General features: G+C 38.1%; 1 protein-coding gene across 1 annotated transcript in view; it reads right to left on the bottom strand.

Annotated features, from left to right (window-relative positions):
* gria1a (glutamate receptor, ionotropic, AMPA 1a) overlaps positions 1-16,604 on the bottom strand; it is a 113,274-nt gene that overhangs the window by 62,723 nt on the left and 33,947 nt on the right. Inside the window, exons 4-5 of the mRNA XM_053505764.1 lie at positions 8,763-8,947; positions 3,498-3,551 (exon numbers count right to left, since the gene is read on the bottom strand). Coding sequence (XP_053361739.1) covers positions 3,498-3,551; positions 8,763-8,947 — 239 coding nt within the window. The remainder of the gene's footprint in view (positions 1-3,497; positions 3,552-8,762; positions 8,948-16,604) is intronic.

The raw sequence follows: 16,604 nt of genomic DNA, 5'->3' as shown, positions 1-16,604 counted from the left end.
AGTCCTCAGAGAAACAGCTGCCAACACCAGTCGAGGCCGGAACCGTCTTCTAGGTAAAAAAAAAAACATCCCCATATTCCCCATATTCCATTCCTTTGTTTTAAATCCATCAATTATAAATTACATCCATTTAAGTAGGCCAATTCTACCTTTTAAAAACTGATTAATATGTTGCAGCCATATCATCTATAAATCATATCATTTTTGTCATAGGTATTAGGGTTCATGCTCTTTGCTTTGTCAAACTTGGCCCGAAATATTAGGAGTAGTTTGAAAGTCTAGGTCTGATGAAACGTCTCCTGACGCTTAGCTAGAGTACATCATCAGTGATGTATCCTGAAGTCATTGGGTGTTTTGGGACTTTCAACATCATACACCCTCACTCAGGCTACCCACCTGAGGCTGATCATACCTCAGCTTGTACCCTAGCAGCACAAACTTACATATCTCCTCTCTTGATCCATAGCCACCTTGAGGCTGTCTCTGCAGCCTCTCCAGACGTCATTGACTGCCTGGATCAGAAACCGGATACGAAGTGGTTCTAACTTCCGCATGTCTGACCATGTGATTTTCCTCGCCATGGCTTGCTTTCATCTAGTCCAGACACCTTGTTGTCTCACCCCAATTGCTCTGATGGACCTCTTATCCTCCACAACTGCTCTTATCTCATCCTGAACAAGTTGCCTGTTCTCCATCACCTGCACCTTGTCTTAACGAGGAGTTGTGAGGGTTGCAGAAAGTCCTGTCTTGTCGGGATCTTTCGGCCAAGTGCCCAGCTCAAGCGTTTTTAATGGATGCTGTGTCCCTTAGGCTGCTGTCGAAGGTTTTCTCCAAGCTCTTCACTGGTTTCTCCAAGATTGTAGGGATCAAAGTTCCTGACATAGAGAACGTAACATTGTCATCAACTCTGCCCTTCCTCAACACCAAAGATCTTTATTTTCCTGGTTTGTACAACATCCTGGCCCACCCGATCACCGTTTGCATTCCTTCCAGAATCCATCTTTCTCCAAGCACTGACTCTGTGGTGACTGTTAAGTCATCCATGAAGGCACAAATTGGTGGTTTTCATATCCTGGAGTTAGACTCTGGGCCTCTATATTCTACCTCTGTAACACGGCCATCTGCACAAAGGGCAAATCTGCAGACAAGTATGCAGATTTATAGGCAGGCATGCGGATGCCCATGGTTGGCCCAGACCATGCCCACGCCCAAAAACCAGCACACTATCTGTGAACATTAGATAGCACTAGGTATGAGAGCGTTGCTCTGGTATAGGGGAAGGAAAAGAAAAATGTGAAAAGATAAAAAAAAAGAGAGAAAATAAAGAAAAGAAAAAAGAAAAAACTAAAAAGAGAAGTGAAAAGAGAAAGAAAAGAGAAAAAAGAGAACTGAGAAGAAAGGTGAAAAGATTAAGAAAACAGAAAACTGAAAAGAGGCCTAAAAGATAACCAACATTCAGTGAAACTTTGGACTGCGAGTAACGTGGTTTGCGAGTGTTCCGCAAGACGAGCAAAGATTTTTAATAAATTTTGACTTAAAAAACAAGCAAGTCTTGGTTTATGAGCACCAAGTATCATGTATCACGTGCGCGCTTCTTGTTTTGACACCGGGCGTCAGGTGATCACAACTGAGCCAATGGTTTTTCTCTCTCTTGCGCTATGAAATTGCTGGTAATTGTCTCCCCTGCTGGGGCTTAGTGCTCGTCTCTTACTGGTATAATCAACATCCGTGCATGTGTACTGTTTTCCACAACACTGTGACCACATGTGTGTCCATTTTCTCCCTCAGCCTGTGCCCACGCGTAATTTGACACCATGCCGGTTTACACACTCTCTCTCTCTCGCCTTTAGTGTGTGTGTCTGTCTGTAAACCGGCACGGCAGACCCACACACACACATACACACACATACACACACATACACACACATACACACACATACACACACATACACACACATACACACACATACACACATACACACATACACACACACACACATACACACATACACACATACACACACACACACATACACACATACACACACACACACACACATACACACACATACAGCGCCTGCACGCATAAATGGAAACACTTACCTGTCAGGATTTATTTTTACTTTTTTTTTTAAGTAAAGTGCACGTTAATTTGTTTTATTTTTACTTTATATTTTGTGCTAATTATGTTTTATGTATTTATTTTTTTGGGCTGTGGAACGAATAATTTGAGTTTCTATTATTAATAAAATTTGGTTTACAAGTTGATTTTGGAAATACAAGCCCACTTCCGGAATGAATTATGCTCGTAATCCAAGGTTCCACTGTATCTTGCTAGAGATAAAGAAAAAGTTCTGGAGAAATATATATATATATATATATATATATATATATATATATATACACACTATATATATACTGTAATTATGTTTACATGCACATGGTTCACAAGACACTCCCTGTTCTTTAGGTGAGTTAAAAAGCGGCATAGAAGCACTATTTCCTTAGCACTGCAAGGTGCTTGCCATAATCGGTTAATCACAGCCAAAGTACACATACTCACCCTACGTCTCAACGCACCCCTCTAATTCATGCTTTAAGGCTCCCACACTTAACAACATATTCTGTGGCGCCATATTGGAGCGCCCCTTCTTAACAACCTCAGCAGACTTTGACAGCAAGTTCATTGCTAGAGCAAACAAGGTCATGGTGATAGTGCATCCAGTGATGATTCCAACCTTAAGTATGTGCCATTCTGAAGTTGTTGCCCCTACTATTACTCTCAAGTGAAATTTGTTGTAATAATCCTGGATGAGATTTTTTATTACTGCTGGAACATAGTGTCTCTCCAATGTCTTTTGTACAAGCATGAGGCATTGAGCCATATGCGTTGGCAAGGTCCAATCACAGAACCACCAGACTGCCTTTGTTCGTTGTTTCTTCGTTTCACTAAGCCTAATGCCTAATGCAACCTGGTACCCCCTGGGATGCCACCGTTTTGCACCGAAGTTTCAATAAACCTATTCTTGAGGAAGAAGTCAGTCAGTCTCTTTGCTACCACGCTAAAGAAATGCTTTCCCTCAATGCTGAGCAGAGAGATAAACCTGAACTGGCTAATGGTCTTTGAATCCTCCACTTTTGGATTACACACTCCATCTGCAAATCGTCAATGCTAAACTAGGACTGGTTTTGCATTAAAATAAGTCAAGGAAGTGGTATAAAAATATATATTTTGGTTCACTCTTTATTTGTGGTGGCAAGTGGTGTCCCTCTACTTTACATATATATTTATGAAGTAATTAAATAATCATCAAAAAGTACTTATGCAGTAGATACAACATAAATAGACCATACAGTACTTAATTTTATCTTCAGCTACGGCTTTGTATCAGAGGAATAACTTAAGAATAGTAATTACAATGTTCTAATCTGCTCATTTTTTGTTACAATTAAAAAATAAGCACTTTTACTGAAAAATGTATTCATTTTAGTCTTACCAGGTTTGCCAGTATGTAGTGATAACTCTTGAGGTTTTTTCCCAGTCCTACAATCTACAAAAAAGAACAGAGCAAAACATAATTGCTTTTTAAAAGGCACTCACTGGAAGTACAACAGGTCAGTCAAATGTACAGTATGATTAGGATAACCAAACAATTATTGTTAAATAATCAAGATCAAAATCATCACAAACAATTTTATTTACTCAAATGAACTTGTATACAAAAGTGACAAAAGTAGAAAAGCAAATTAAATCTGAACAACTTTTCTTGCTCCAGAAGATCCCTATGCATTTACATGGAACTGAATATTCTAATAATAATCTGAATAACATCCCAATTAAAATAGAAATGGATCATGTAACACCTCAGTCGAACCCGTCTGGCCTTTTGACTATTCTATAGGTAGGTAAATATTATCGGTGTAACTACTTGATCCGATTTATTATCCTTGTTGGAATAGATATTTTCTTTCTGTGCATGTTTTCTCATGTAATATAATAATAACATTAAAAAATATTCTCTTGCGTGATCCGACAAGTTTCCAGGTGGGAAATTTTTTCTGTCTCTGGATGGAGCACTGACTGCCCCACCATTTCACATGCTGTAAAAAAAATAATATTTTGATATACTGATGCTTTGAGGATATAAACACTCATCATATCAGATCAGCGTTAAGATGGAATCTTTTATCATATTCAGGTTAATCGGATTAAATAAATATTGTGCATATCAACATAGCTAAAGCTAATCTATTTCCCCCCAAAAAATAGATGAAAATTTCACACGTCTAAAATTTCTAAACTGTTCACGTACAGTATAACAGATTAACAAAACAAGATATTTTTATCTTTAAATTTACCCTTAATAATAAAATAGTTATACTGACATTAGTTTTTTTATAAATTATACATCTTTGCATGAGATTCTCAAGCAATCCAAACAAAAATAAATCAGTGCCATTTTAAGTTCTGGTCAACATCTTCCTTCACATCCTATCGAGTGCAATAGCTAACAATTGTTTTTAAGATTGTCATGAAAATACATTCATTTTCACACACACAAAAAAAAAACACGACTGACTGAAAAATCTCTATCCTAAGATAGAAAAAGGAAGAATAACAAAGCCTGTTAAACATAGAGGGCACCAGTGCTAGAAAGGTATGAGTCATGCACTAAGGGAGGAGGAACACATTAACATTCCAAACCCTTCAATCTGGCCTGTTTGCTTTGCTGACTCACTTTCTGGGCAATCAAGTGAGCAGGGACATAATATGCTTAAATGTGTATCACTGCTCAAGGGTGGATATGTAAAAAAAAATTATCAGCAAAGTGTGTGTACACCCATATTAGAACATTGTGCATGTGTGCACATCCATGGTAGAACACACTCCTATATTTGGTTTGAGTGTGTCTATGTGTGAGTATGCGCATATGCTGAAATTATAAAAGTAAAATGCCTACGTGTAACCATACAGTATGTTAGAAGGAAGAATCAGTGTTTGTGTATATGAGGAAACAAAAACATGAACATGTGCATCACACACTTAAAAATTTTACAAAGTCACACAATTTAAAACTTCAGTCAACTCCATTTAGCTTTAACTATGAAGCACAAGGTGGCAGTCCATTTACTCATGCACTCACTCACTCACTCATCTTCTATACCACTTTATCCTGTATTGAGGATCGTGCAGACCTGAAACCTATCCCAGGAGGCTTAGGGCACAAGGCAGAGTACACCCTGGACAGGGTGCCAATCCATCGCAGGGCCCACACCCATACAAACATTGATTCACACACTACGGGCAATTTGGGAACGCCAAGCCTGCATATCTTTGGACTGTGGGAGGAAACTGGAGTACCCGGAGAAACCGAGGTAACCCACCAAGAACGGGGACGCAAACTCCATGCACACAGAATCGAGCCTGGCCGAGAATTGAACCCGGACCCTGGAGGTGCAAGGCGACAGTTCTAATCACTTCACCACCATGCCACCGCAGTCTATTCATATGTAAAAAATATTTTTTTATTTATACTGCCTCCAGTGCTCTAAACTTATCAGACCACACTCATCAGACCTACTCCAAAGTCCACACCACACTGTTTACTCTAAAATCCAGTCGTTATGCTCCATAGCAAACTAAATCCTTTTTATTTCCCAAATAGTTTAAATAGCAAATGTATTTTGATGGCAACATAGATGTTATGGCCCAATCCTGTTGGGTTACCACTCATTATAATGTCACATTGTGTAAATGTCTTTGTCACATGATACAATGTTCAATATTAATGTAATTGTAATTTCTACTGGTTTTATTTATTTATTTATTTATTTTTAACAATGCAACTTCTCCAAGTATTTACAGTAAGTAAAGTATGCTTATATACGGTATTTACAGTGGGGCAAAAAAGTATTTAGTCAGCCACCAATTGTCCATGTTCTCCCACTTAATCAGATGAGAGAGGCCTGTAATTTTCATCATAGGTATACCTCAACTATGAGAGACAAAATAAGATTTAAAAAATCCAGAAAATCACACTGTAGGATAAAAAAAAAAATTATTAGCAAATTATGGTGGAAAATAAGTATTTAGTTAATTACAAAATTTCTTACTTTGTTATATACCCTTTGTTGGCAATGACAGAAGTCAAACGGTTTATGTAAGTCTTCACAAGGTTTTCACACACTGTTGCTGGTATTTTGGCCCATTCCTCCATGCAGATCTCCTCTAGAGCAGTGATGTTTTAGGGCTGTCGCTGGGCAACACATACTTTCAACTCCTCCAAAGATTTTCTATGGGGTTGAGATCTGGAGACTGGCTAGGCTACTCCAGGACCTTGAAATGCTTCCTACGAAGCCACTCCTTCGTTGCCCCGGCGGTGTGTTTGGGATCATTATCATGCTGAAAGACCCAGCCACATGTCATCTTCCATGCCCTTGCTGATGGAAGGAGGTTTTCACTCAAAATCTCACGATACATGGCCCCATTCATTCTTTCCTTTACACGGATCAATCGTCCTGGTCCCTTTGCAGAAAAACAGCCCCAAAGCATGATGTTTCCACCCCTATGCTTTACAGTAGTATGATTTCTTTGGATGCAACTCAGCATTCTTTCTCCTCCAAACAAGATAAGTTGAGTTTTTTACCAAAATGTTCTAATTTGGTTTCATCTGACCATATGACATTCTCCCAATACTCTTCTGGATCATCCAAATGCTCTCTAGCAAACTTCAGACGGGTGTACTGGCTTAAGCAGGGGGCACGTCTGGCACTGCAGAAATTGAGTCCCTGGCAGCGCAGTGTGTTACTTTGGTCCCAGCTCTCTGCAGGTCATTCACTAGTACCCCTTTTCCACTGCTCAGGTTCCCGTGCCGGTTTCCAATTTTGGAACCAGTGCCGCGCTTTTCTACAGAAAAAAATTGGTGCCGGTGCCCTAAAATAAGCACCGAACCGGCCCCTAAACTCTGCTGGTCTAGTTGCGAGAACCCGTGATGTCACGAGCGGTGGGCGGAGTTATAGGGAGCATTAAAAAAAAAAAAAAAAAAGTCCGTTAAATTGGAGCGCGGACGAAACAAAAGCGTTCTTTCGACATTTTGGACATTCGCCGAGATTCAGCAGAAATTGGAAAGTGCTTTAAGAAAAAAAAAGTGTATGAGGAAATAAGAGAAGAACTTATAGTCGCAGGCTTCACACGAACAACCGACCAAATAGTGTATAAGCTAAAAAAACTGAAGAAAGACTTTCAGCGGTTATAACACGTTAAATAAACTGCTTTTGGATACTGAAATACATTTTCATACTAGTTTGAAGAATAACCAGTAAACTAACTTCGGCCATGGTCGTTTCTGTTTGGTGGGCGTGGCCTGTGACGTATTATCATGCAGCTCCCGCTGAGCTCCTGTCTAGTGTAAATGTGGGCACCTGGCACCAGCACCAGTGTAGTGGAAATGAGGTAAATGTCCCCCGTGTGGTTTTGGGATTTTTGCTCACAGTTCCTGTGATCATTTTGACCCCACGGAGTGAGATCTTGCATGGAGCCCCAGATCGAGGGAGATTGTCAGTGGTCTTGTATGTCTTCCATTTTCTAGTAATTGCTTTCACAATTCTAATTGATTTCTTCACACCAAGCTGCTTACCTATTGCAGATTCTCTCTTCTCAGCCTGGTGCAGGTCCACAATTTTGTTTCTGGTGTCCTTTGACAGCTCTTTGGTGTTGGCCATAGTGGAGTTTGGAGTCTGACTGTTTAAGGTTGTGGACAGGTATCTTTTAGACTAATAACAGATGTTATTAATACAGGTAACAACTGGGGGACAGAGATGCCTTCTAAAGAAGAAGTTACAGGTCTGTGAGAGCCAGAAATCTTGCTTGTTCGTAGGTGTCCAAATACTTATTTTATACTTTTATTTTGCACAATTGGTGGCTGACTAAATACTTTTTTGCCCTACAGTCAGCTGTTCTGGAATAGTTCTTGTAAGAACAGTATTGTTAAATGCGTCTGCAAAATCCATCAAGCACCATGATAAAACTGGCTCTTATGGAGACCATCCCAGGAAAGAAAGACCAAAATTTATATCTATAAGACCATATGTTTACTTAAGGGCATAACAGACAGTGGCATTAGTTTTTAATAATGACCTCAGCAGGAGGCTTTCCCCTAAGGCCACCTTCAGGCCAAACATAGCCAAATTCAACTTGAAACTTAAATTGAGTCAAAATACAAATTCATGCCTTTAATGACCTTGATAGATTAAAAAGGAGAAAAAGATTTAAAGAAAAATCTCCAGAAGTTGAATAGTTAATTACAGTTTCAGGAAGCTTCCTACTCTTTCTCAAGCTGGGGGATAAGAGATGATATGGGAAAAATCAGCTGGAAAATATCACTGGCATGTTTTTATTTATTTATTAATTTTTATCTCACTAGCCCTTGTCTGATAGCCATGGCCACAGACTCTTACACTTAAATTGGTGATTTGACCTACCAGTTAAAAATAAGGTAATGGTTAGAGTGAGTCAATTGCAGGTGAATCCTTTGGAATTTCATGATTCATAAACACACAAAAAAAAAACTAAACAAATAACGATACCCATTTATCAGTGAAAATATGTTTTTGTTTTGTGGGACAAGTAATGGGTTACATGAATTGGTGTCGTCTTACACTTTTGGTGCTGATCTTTGGTCTATCACATAAGAACAGCTGATGACAGCAAGTGACTAAGATGGTATCTACTACTGTACATGGAGGAAAGAATAACTGCTTACCTTCTTTAGGATGGAGCTGAGACACTCTAGCTCACAATCAATTATGATCTGTCCTTCCTTTCTATTGTCTAGGTCCTGAAAGACTTTAAGGAACGATGCTTCAGTCATGGTCTCCACGTTCACTGAGGTCACCAGCCAGTTTCGCTCAGCTGCTGTGTCCAGAACCTTCTGCAGAACGATTAGTCCTTTAAAAGCAGCAAGAGGCAAGCACTCTTTAGATAAATCTTCAGACAAATGTCCACATTAAAAAACACAGCATGACAATTAGTTACAATAGAGTTACATTAGTTAGACAGAGAATGAAAAATCACATAATAAATAAAGAAAAAAGAAAAACAAGAAAAAGGTAATGCTAAACAATGAATACCCACTTTTACATTGGTCTAGGTCCTGCAAAAAAAAATTTCCATTTTCCCAATAGACTTAAGATAAAATTCTTAAACCAATTGTCATGACATGTCATACTGCAGAGCTTCACTTGTGACTGCTTCATATAAAAAGTCTGTTTAAATTGACAAACATAACTAAAGGATTTAATGTGTGATAAAAGTACAGTGGAACCTCGGATTACGAGTAACGCGGTTATAAGTGTTCCACAAGACGGGCAAAGATTTTAATAAATTTTAACTTGAAAAATGAGGATTGTCTTGGTTCACGAGCACCGAGTGTAATGTATCACGCATGCGCAGCTTATTTTGACGCCGAGCTTCACGTGATTGCAACTGAGCCATCGTTTTTTCTCTCTCTCGCACTGCAGAACTGTGGGTAATCGTCTCCCCAGCTGGGTCTTGGTGCTCATCTCTTACTGGTATAATCAACATCTGTGCACGCGTGTACTGTTTACTATAACACTGAGACCACGTGTGCGTGTGTAAAACATATTTTATTTTGTGTTCGGAAGCGCGTGTGTACAGCGCGTGTACTGTTTCTTATAACACACTTGTGTGCGCGCGAGTAAAGCAAAAGAAATTCTCAATACAGAGGTTAAAAATCCATTTTCTTCCTCAGCTTATTGCTGTGTGTGTGTGTGTGTGTGTGTGTGTGTGTGTGTGTGTAAAAACACAGTTATTAAGACGAAAGAGTGTGTGTGAACCGGCACACTGTCAAATTACGCGCACACACACACTCTGCTCTAAACAGAAACTCTGCTCTGTCGCGATTCTTTTCAGAGGTAAAGTACAGATTCATTTATTTGTTGGTTTTACTTTACAACAGTGATTCCGTTAGTATGCGCTCACACGAGTGTCATTAGCAATGTTCCTTGCTAATTTCCCAACAAAACAGTATTGCAGGAAAGAGAGGTTGATTTATGACAGCTGTTTACAGGAGTGTATTCCAGTAGAAATGGATTGTGGGTAATGCAGTCCGGTGTGTGTGAACGTGAATGCGAGATGTAAGCTAGGATACAGAGCCTAAGTATTATTCTACAGTAGTTTTTTTGTTGGATTTAAGTGCAGGATCCACCTGAAAGTTTGTACACTAGCCCATCATTACACGAGCATGAATTAACTGGTTAATTGCGAGCAACATTGAAACAAAGCAGACAAGCTTTAATAATTTAGAAAAGAACAACAGTCTTTCCGTTAATTTCCTGTGTATGTGTTTAATTTAAACGAGAGGAAAAAGTTTTACTGTGTAAGATGAGAAGGGGAACACAGGAGGGGCTGAAAGCAAGAGTCTCCACTTACTCTAGCCTCACACACATACACAAACACATATACACAGCGCCTGCGAGATTTATTTTTACTTTTTTGAAAGGTAAAGTGCAGGTCAATTTGTTTTATTTTTACTTTATGTTTTGTATTAATTATTTTTATGTATTTATTTTTTGGGCTCTAGAACGAGTAATTTAGGTTTCCATTATTTCTTTTGGGAAAATTTTATTTGGTTTACGAGTGTTTTGGAATACGAGCCCGCATCTGGAACGAATTATGCTCGTAATCCGAGGTTCCACTGTATATAGAGAAAATGGAAAAAAAGAATTGCGCCAAATACATAATTTTAAACAGCACATTCCAACGCTGGTCTCCCCAATTGTAACACTCTCTATAGGTTGGGCTTTACACTAGATTTTGGGACATGGCTGTGAGAAACTAAAAGGAGGTGTGGTACACAGTAGGTGTTCCAATTTGTCCCAAATGTGTCCCAAAAAAAGTTGATGTAAAAGCTTTCTGAAGTCCCTGTGCTATTTTGGTACTGTTTTGCTATTATGTCCTTATGTCTGTGTTTTTTTTGTAAAGTACACAAAAGTGAATACAAGGTTATGTTTATCAAAGCACCAATACAACACTGTATTGGTCACAGCTGTAGTGTTGCTACAGCACTATTCATTAGGGATGGGAATCACTAGGGACCTTACAATACAATATTATTACACTACCTGGGTGCTGATTCGATATGTGTTATGCATTCCTTTAAGTAGCATGATTTTATAAATATCCCAATTTTATTCCTCTTTTAAGCATTTTATTACAGTTCAAAATAAACTCAGCAAATCTATTTGCTTGTAGCACACAAGTTGCTGTGCAGTAATTAAAAAAAGAAAAAGAATTTGGAGACAGTGTAGCGATACGTGAATCGCCACACAAAGAAATCTCGGTCTGTAACCAAATAGATTTTCCCCATCTTTACTATTTGGTCTCAGTAACTGTTTTTACACTATGCAAGCATAATTTAACTGGCATTTTTTTCTTTTTGTTGATTAACATGGTTTTCTAATCACATAGCTAAAGTAGTTTGTGTTGTTTCTACCTGGGACTGAATTTGGTTTGCAGTGGGACTGTTTCTGTTTTCTACACACAATTAAAAAAAAAATTCTGTTATGAGATTCAGGGGTACCTGTGACTAGACTAAATTGCACTGCACTTACAAACCCTTTTCACACTTCTGCGTTAAATGTGGAATAGTAAGTTGTAGTAGCATTTAACACCTTTTTTGAGATAGTGAACAATGACAGCAAATAAAATTTTTAATCATTGCAGCATCCCTGAAAGCACAAATAAATCCACCAGTGTATTTAACACTACTCTTGCTGCATATAATGCTCCTCCTCCAAATAAGTGAGCTACACTCACTCACTCAATCATCTTCTATACCGCTATATCCTGTATTCAGGGTCGCGAGGACCTGCAACCTATCCCAGGAGGCTTAGGGCACGAGGTGGGGTACACCCTGGACAGGGTGGCAATCCATCGCAGGGCACACACACATAAACTCACACACTCATTCACACACTACAGGCAATTTGGGAACGCCAATTAGCCTAACCTACATGTCTTTGGACTGTGGGAGAAAACTGGAGTACCCGGAGGAAACCCCCCAAGCACAGGGAGAACATGCAAACTTCATGCACACAGAGCTGGAAATCGAGCCTGGCTGGGAATCAAACCCGGACCCTAGAGATGCAAGGCGACAGTGCTTACCACTACACCACCGTGCCACCATGAGCTACACTCTATTGAAAAAAAGTATTTCCTCGTCTGCCTTTTAAGTGTATACTTTATGGACCTTGCTTTGTGCATTGGTGCATGTTGGAACAGGAAGGGGCCATCCCCAAACTGTTCCCACAAAAGTAGGTGCATTACATTGTCCAAAATGTCTTGGTATGCTAAAGCATTAAAGGTTTCTTTCACTGGAAGTAAGGGCCCGAGTCTGATGACTAAAAAACTACCCCACCCCAGTTCCAACATGACTGTGCACCAGAGCACAAAGCAAGGTCCATAAAGACATGATGAGCGAGTTTGGTGTGGAAGAACTTAAGTCCTGAACTCAACCCATGAAAACACCTTTGGAATGAATTAGAGCCAGGCCTTCTTGTCCAACCTCAGTGTCTGAACTAGGGTTGGGTATCGTGTTTTTTTTTTTTTTTTTTTTTTCTCGATACCGGTGCCAAATCGATACTTTTAAAACGGTACGGTGCCAAAACGGTGCCTAAACCGAAACTTTACAAAAGCCACAAAATTATGGTGGATGACTCAGGAATACATTTTTATTGAAAGAAATATTTTTTTTAATTCTTCTTAGGTAAATTAGCCCTTTTTTGCAATAGTAAATGAGGTCACTGTTGTAGTACTACTAATACTAGCTGTAAAGCCATAATTATAAACAGAATCCATGTTACATTAGTATTTTACAAATTGTTTGACCATTTGTTAGCATGAATGTAAGATTTGCATTTTGCAGTTAACATTACATTAGCCTCAGACATACTAACCTGTGGAAAGGCTGCTGTCGACATCATAATCGGCGGACTTCTTTTTGCTACGGTTTATTCCGTGGGCCGTCAAATGTTTCATTAGATTTGACGTGTTTCCCCTTTTACATGCAACTGCTGTTTCGACCATTTAGTTTTAGGCATTTTAACAAAAGTTGTATAATTTAGCAAGCTAAGATAGCGGTAGACCGCCTGCTGCCGTCAGAGCAAGTGTAATGTTAGTTGCTGCATTCACGCGCATCTCGGATTGTCTCTCATTTCCTGATGATTTGTGCTTTTAATTTTTTTATCTAATCTAATAAACTTTTAATCTACAAAATTAAAATGAATAGTAACATTACTGAAACAATGTTTTGGATTTGTATTATTAAAGCTTTTCGAAGTTCTCAAGATTTTTCTAATTAAGGAAATAAATTTTTTTTCCGATCATTTCTGACACCCCATGAATGCAGTATTTAAATTTCACTAGCGATCATGTGTGTTGATGAATCTGATGCTTATTATAACTGCGACATTCAATCGACAGTTCAGGCATTTGAGTGGCACCGAAATGAGGCACGAAATTCGCGTTCTGTTGCGGTTCGGTACATACCGGTTATATAGGTACCGGTGCCGTATTGGCACCGGTTTTCGGTACCCAACCCTAGTCTGAACTCACAAATGCGCTACTGGAAGAATGGTCAAAATTACCATAAACACACTCCTAAATCTTGTAGAAAGCCTTCTCAGAAGAGTTAAAGCTGTAATAGCTGCAAAGGGCCCAAATCATAATAAACCCTATGGATTAAAAATTGGATGTTACTTAAGTTCATATCCATGTGCAGGCAGGCAAGCAAATACTTTTGGCAATATACAGTAGTGTGGCTAAGCATATGTTTAACTTACATAATATATTTTTATCCCACAAACACTGGAAGTTTTTAAAACATTTTGCGGGACCACATTGCCCATTCAAATTGAAAAGGTATAGACCCATGATTTAGGCTCTTATGGCCAGTGTTTTTTGAGTAGTCTCTTTGAATTGCTGGCTACAGTCATTTATGCTGCCTTTTAAAATCAAATGCTCCACTTATCCCATTAAGTAGCACAAAGCCAGTACTTTCTCTTAACCTTGTTGATGAGAAAAGAGAGAACACTCATGTACGGTTGTTTGCTTGGATTATTTATACAGTATATTTGGTATGCCGCAATGGTTGCAAGGTAGATTATTATTTATGCATCAACATTCCCAACATGGAAGTGTGAAAAAGGTCCAATGACTCACTTTTTATACACATTTTATGTCTGAATTCTGCATATTTGTTTTGAGCAGGAGTATCATCATACCACATGAAAATACAAGCTGCCCTCTGACAACGCTCCTACTATCAGACTAGCATTATGCTGATTTCTGCTCACCTCGCAAGAGGTAATTCACCAGTTGGAATTTCATCAATTTTGACCTCAGCATGTTCAACAGACAAGATGGAAAAAAAACATGAACGCCTCCATGTTTGTTTGTTTTTTTAAGGAACAAGCTAGCAAGCTCACTGATGTATAGTGTATTTCCTTCTCAAACAGCAAACTACACTGTATGGCCAAAAAGAAAGCTTATTTTCAGAAGGGTCAAATTATTGTGATGTGAATTGTGAAATGAAATGACTGGAATAGGTTTAAGAAACACCCAACAAATTATTAAAACCTGTAAGAATAGGGTGTGACCCATAAACTTTGCATAAGAAAAAATCTAGTGATTTAAACAATTGGTGAATTTAAATGGTAAAAAAAGATAGGAAAAATAACAGCTATGTTTAACAGTGCACAATGCAACAAGAACTCATAGGACTAGGACTGGGACTAAACAGCTCGGTGGCCATAGGAAAAACACTTGTTGATGAGACAAACTAGGAATAAAAGTCTTCAATTTCCTATATGGCATAAAGACTGGGTTTTGGAGCAGTGGTCAAAAGTCATGTGGTTTGATGGGTTTTGGCCCTATTCCAGAGCAATGGGTTTTTCAGTGTAAGAAGAGAAGCACACAAAGTGATGTACCCATCATGGGAATTGGATTATATCTTCCCTGATGGCAGAGGCATATTCAAACTGTATAGCTGAAAAAAAAATATTAGATAAATAAAATATTAAAATGTGCAACTTCTTCTGGAGCCAGTGTATATAGTCATTTTTTGTAGGTTTACCAAGCAAGCATGTATGTAATGTATGCTGATTAATATGAAGCAAAAAAAAAACTTGCATACATGGCAGTCTACTTCCAACACTGTGTGCAGCCATGTTGATTTGACATCCCTCTCTGTATACGAAAGAACCCACGGTTGGGAACACTACAAGTCGGTTAGTGGGATTTTCAAGTAGAGCACACCTTCGGTTTTGACTAGTGAGGAGTTGGGAACTATAATATGCTAGTGCTGTTTGACAACAAGGAGAGTCTCTGGTAGAAGGAAATTAGTAATAGGGTAGAATTTAATACTGTTGAAGTCACTCTTCATCACTTTGTGAGGAAAGAAGGGTTTATTATTGAGTATAAAACTTGTAAAATTAACATGTCTAACATAAAGTGCAAATAAGGGTTCTTTTAAGTGTCATTTTAATAGTAATTTTATTGACCAGATATAGTAAATAAAATACTTTTAAATAAGTAGCCAGCATGTCTCTACTATAATTGTATAAATATACTCTATATCTACATCTACATGTAGTTTTCTAAATACTTGTTAATTGTAATTTTAAAAAAGCATTGTAACTAAAGAGTAATTATATATAATGTAACTCCTTCTATAAAAGAGTTCATAGCATTTGTGTGATGCATGGTAATTAATGCTTTTTGATCTTGTTTTTGGTCAGTCAGACGCATCTAGTCAAGGTTGTTGAAAATAACCCTCATACCAGCTCACTGCACATCTGATTCTTTAGACAAAGCACAATCAAACTTGTTCCTATTACTAAAATAAACAAAGTATTATATCTACTGCACAGTCAATGCAGTCATTGACAAATGAGGTAAGGAAAGTTATTGCTTCGGTGCAATCATTTATACTGCAGGCTGAGTAAGGACAACAGACAAACATTAATAACCCTCAGTAGACATTTACAGAGGGTAGTTAATACAAATCCAATCTTCTTTTCATGATGGTTTTACAGTTTAAAAAAAAGAAAATGCATTTCCTTTGCCTTTAAAAGCAAAAAAGGACTGGTATTAGAAATACTAGGGAAAAACAGAAATGCAGTGCAAGTGTGGTAATTAGCTGTAGTAAAAGGGACTAAAGAATATTAGATCCCTGTTTTATCAAAATGAGATGGCTACAGACAAAAATGGAAAAAAAATATTTAAAGTTGGTTGTTTAAAGTTAGTCAAGTTATGATTTTAAAAAGATGGACTCAAAGTGCGATTTTTTTTGTTCAAATGAAGCAAACAGTATTTTTAAACTGAAAATATTTATTATTAATATTTATTATGAAACTAATTATTAATTATAAGGAGTTTTAAAGATAATTTTAGTTTCACTTTAATATGATGATGAAAAATACAAAAGTTCTCTAGTACAGATATGCACAGTTTAACCAATAGCTTCCCACACACAGCATATGCATTGCATGTTCGCAATTTTATTTCTGTGCTTCACCACAGTGCT

This window comes from Clarias gariepinus, chromosome 10, assembly GCF_024256425.1.
Source record: "Clarias gariepinus isolate MV-2021 ecotype Netherlands chromosome 10, CGAR_prim_01v2, whole genome shotgun sequence".
NCBI classification, from domain to species: Eukaryota; Metazoa; Chordata; class Actinopteri; order Siluriformes; family Clariidae; genus Clarias; species Clarias gariepinus.
The sequence above is the reverse complement of the archived record's forward strand: the minus strand, read 5'-3'. Positions and strand labels throughout refer to the sequence as shown.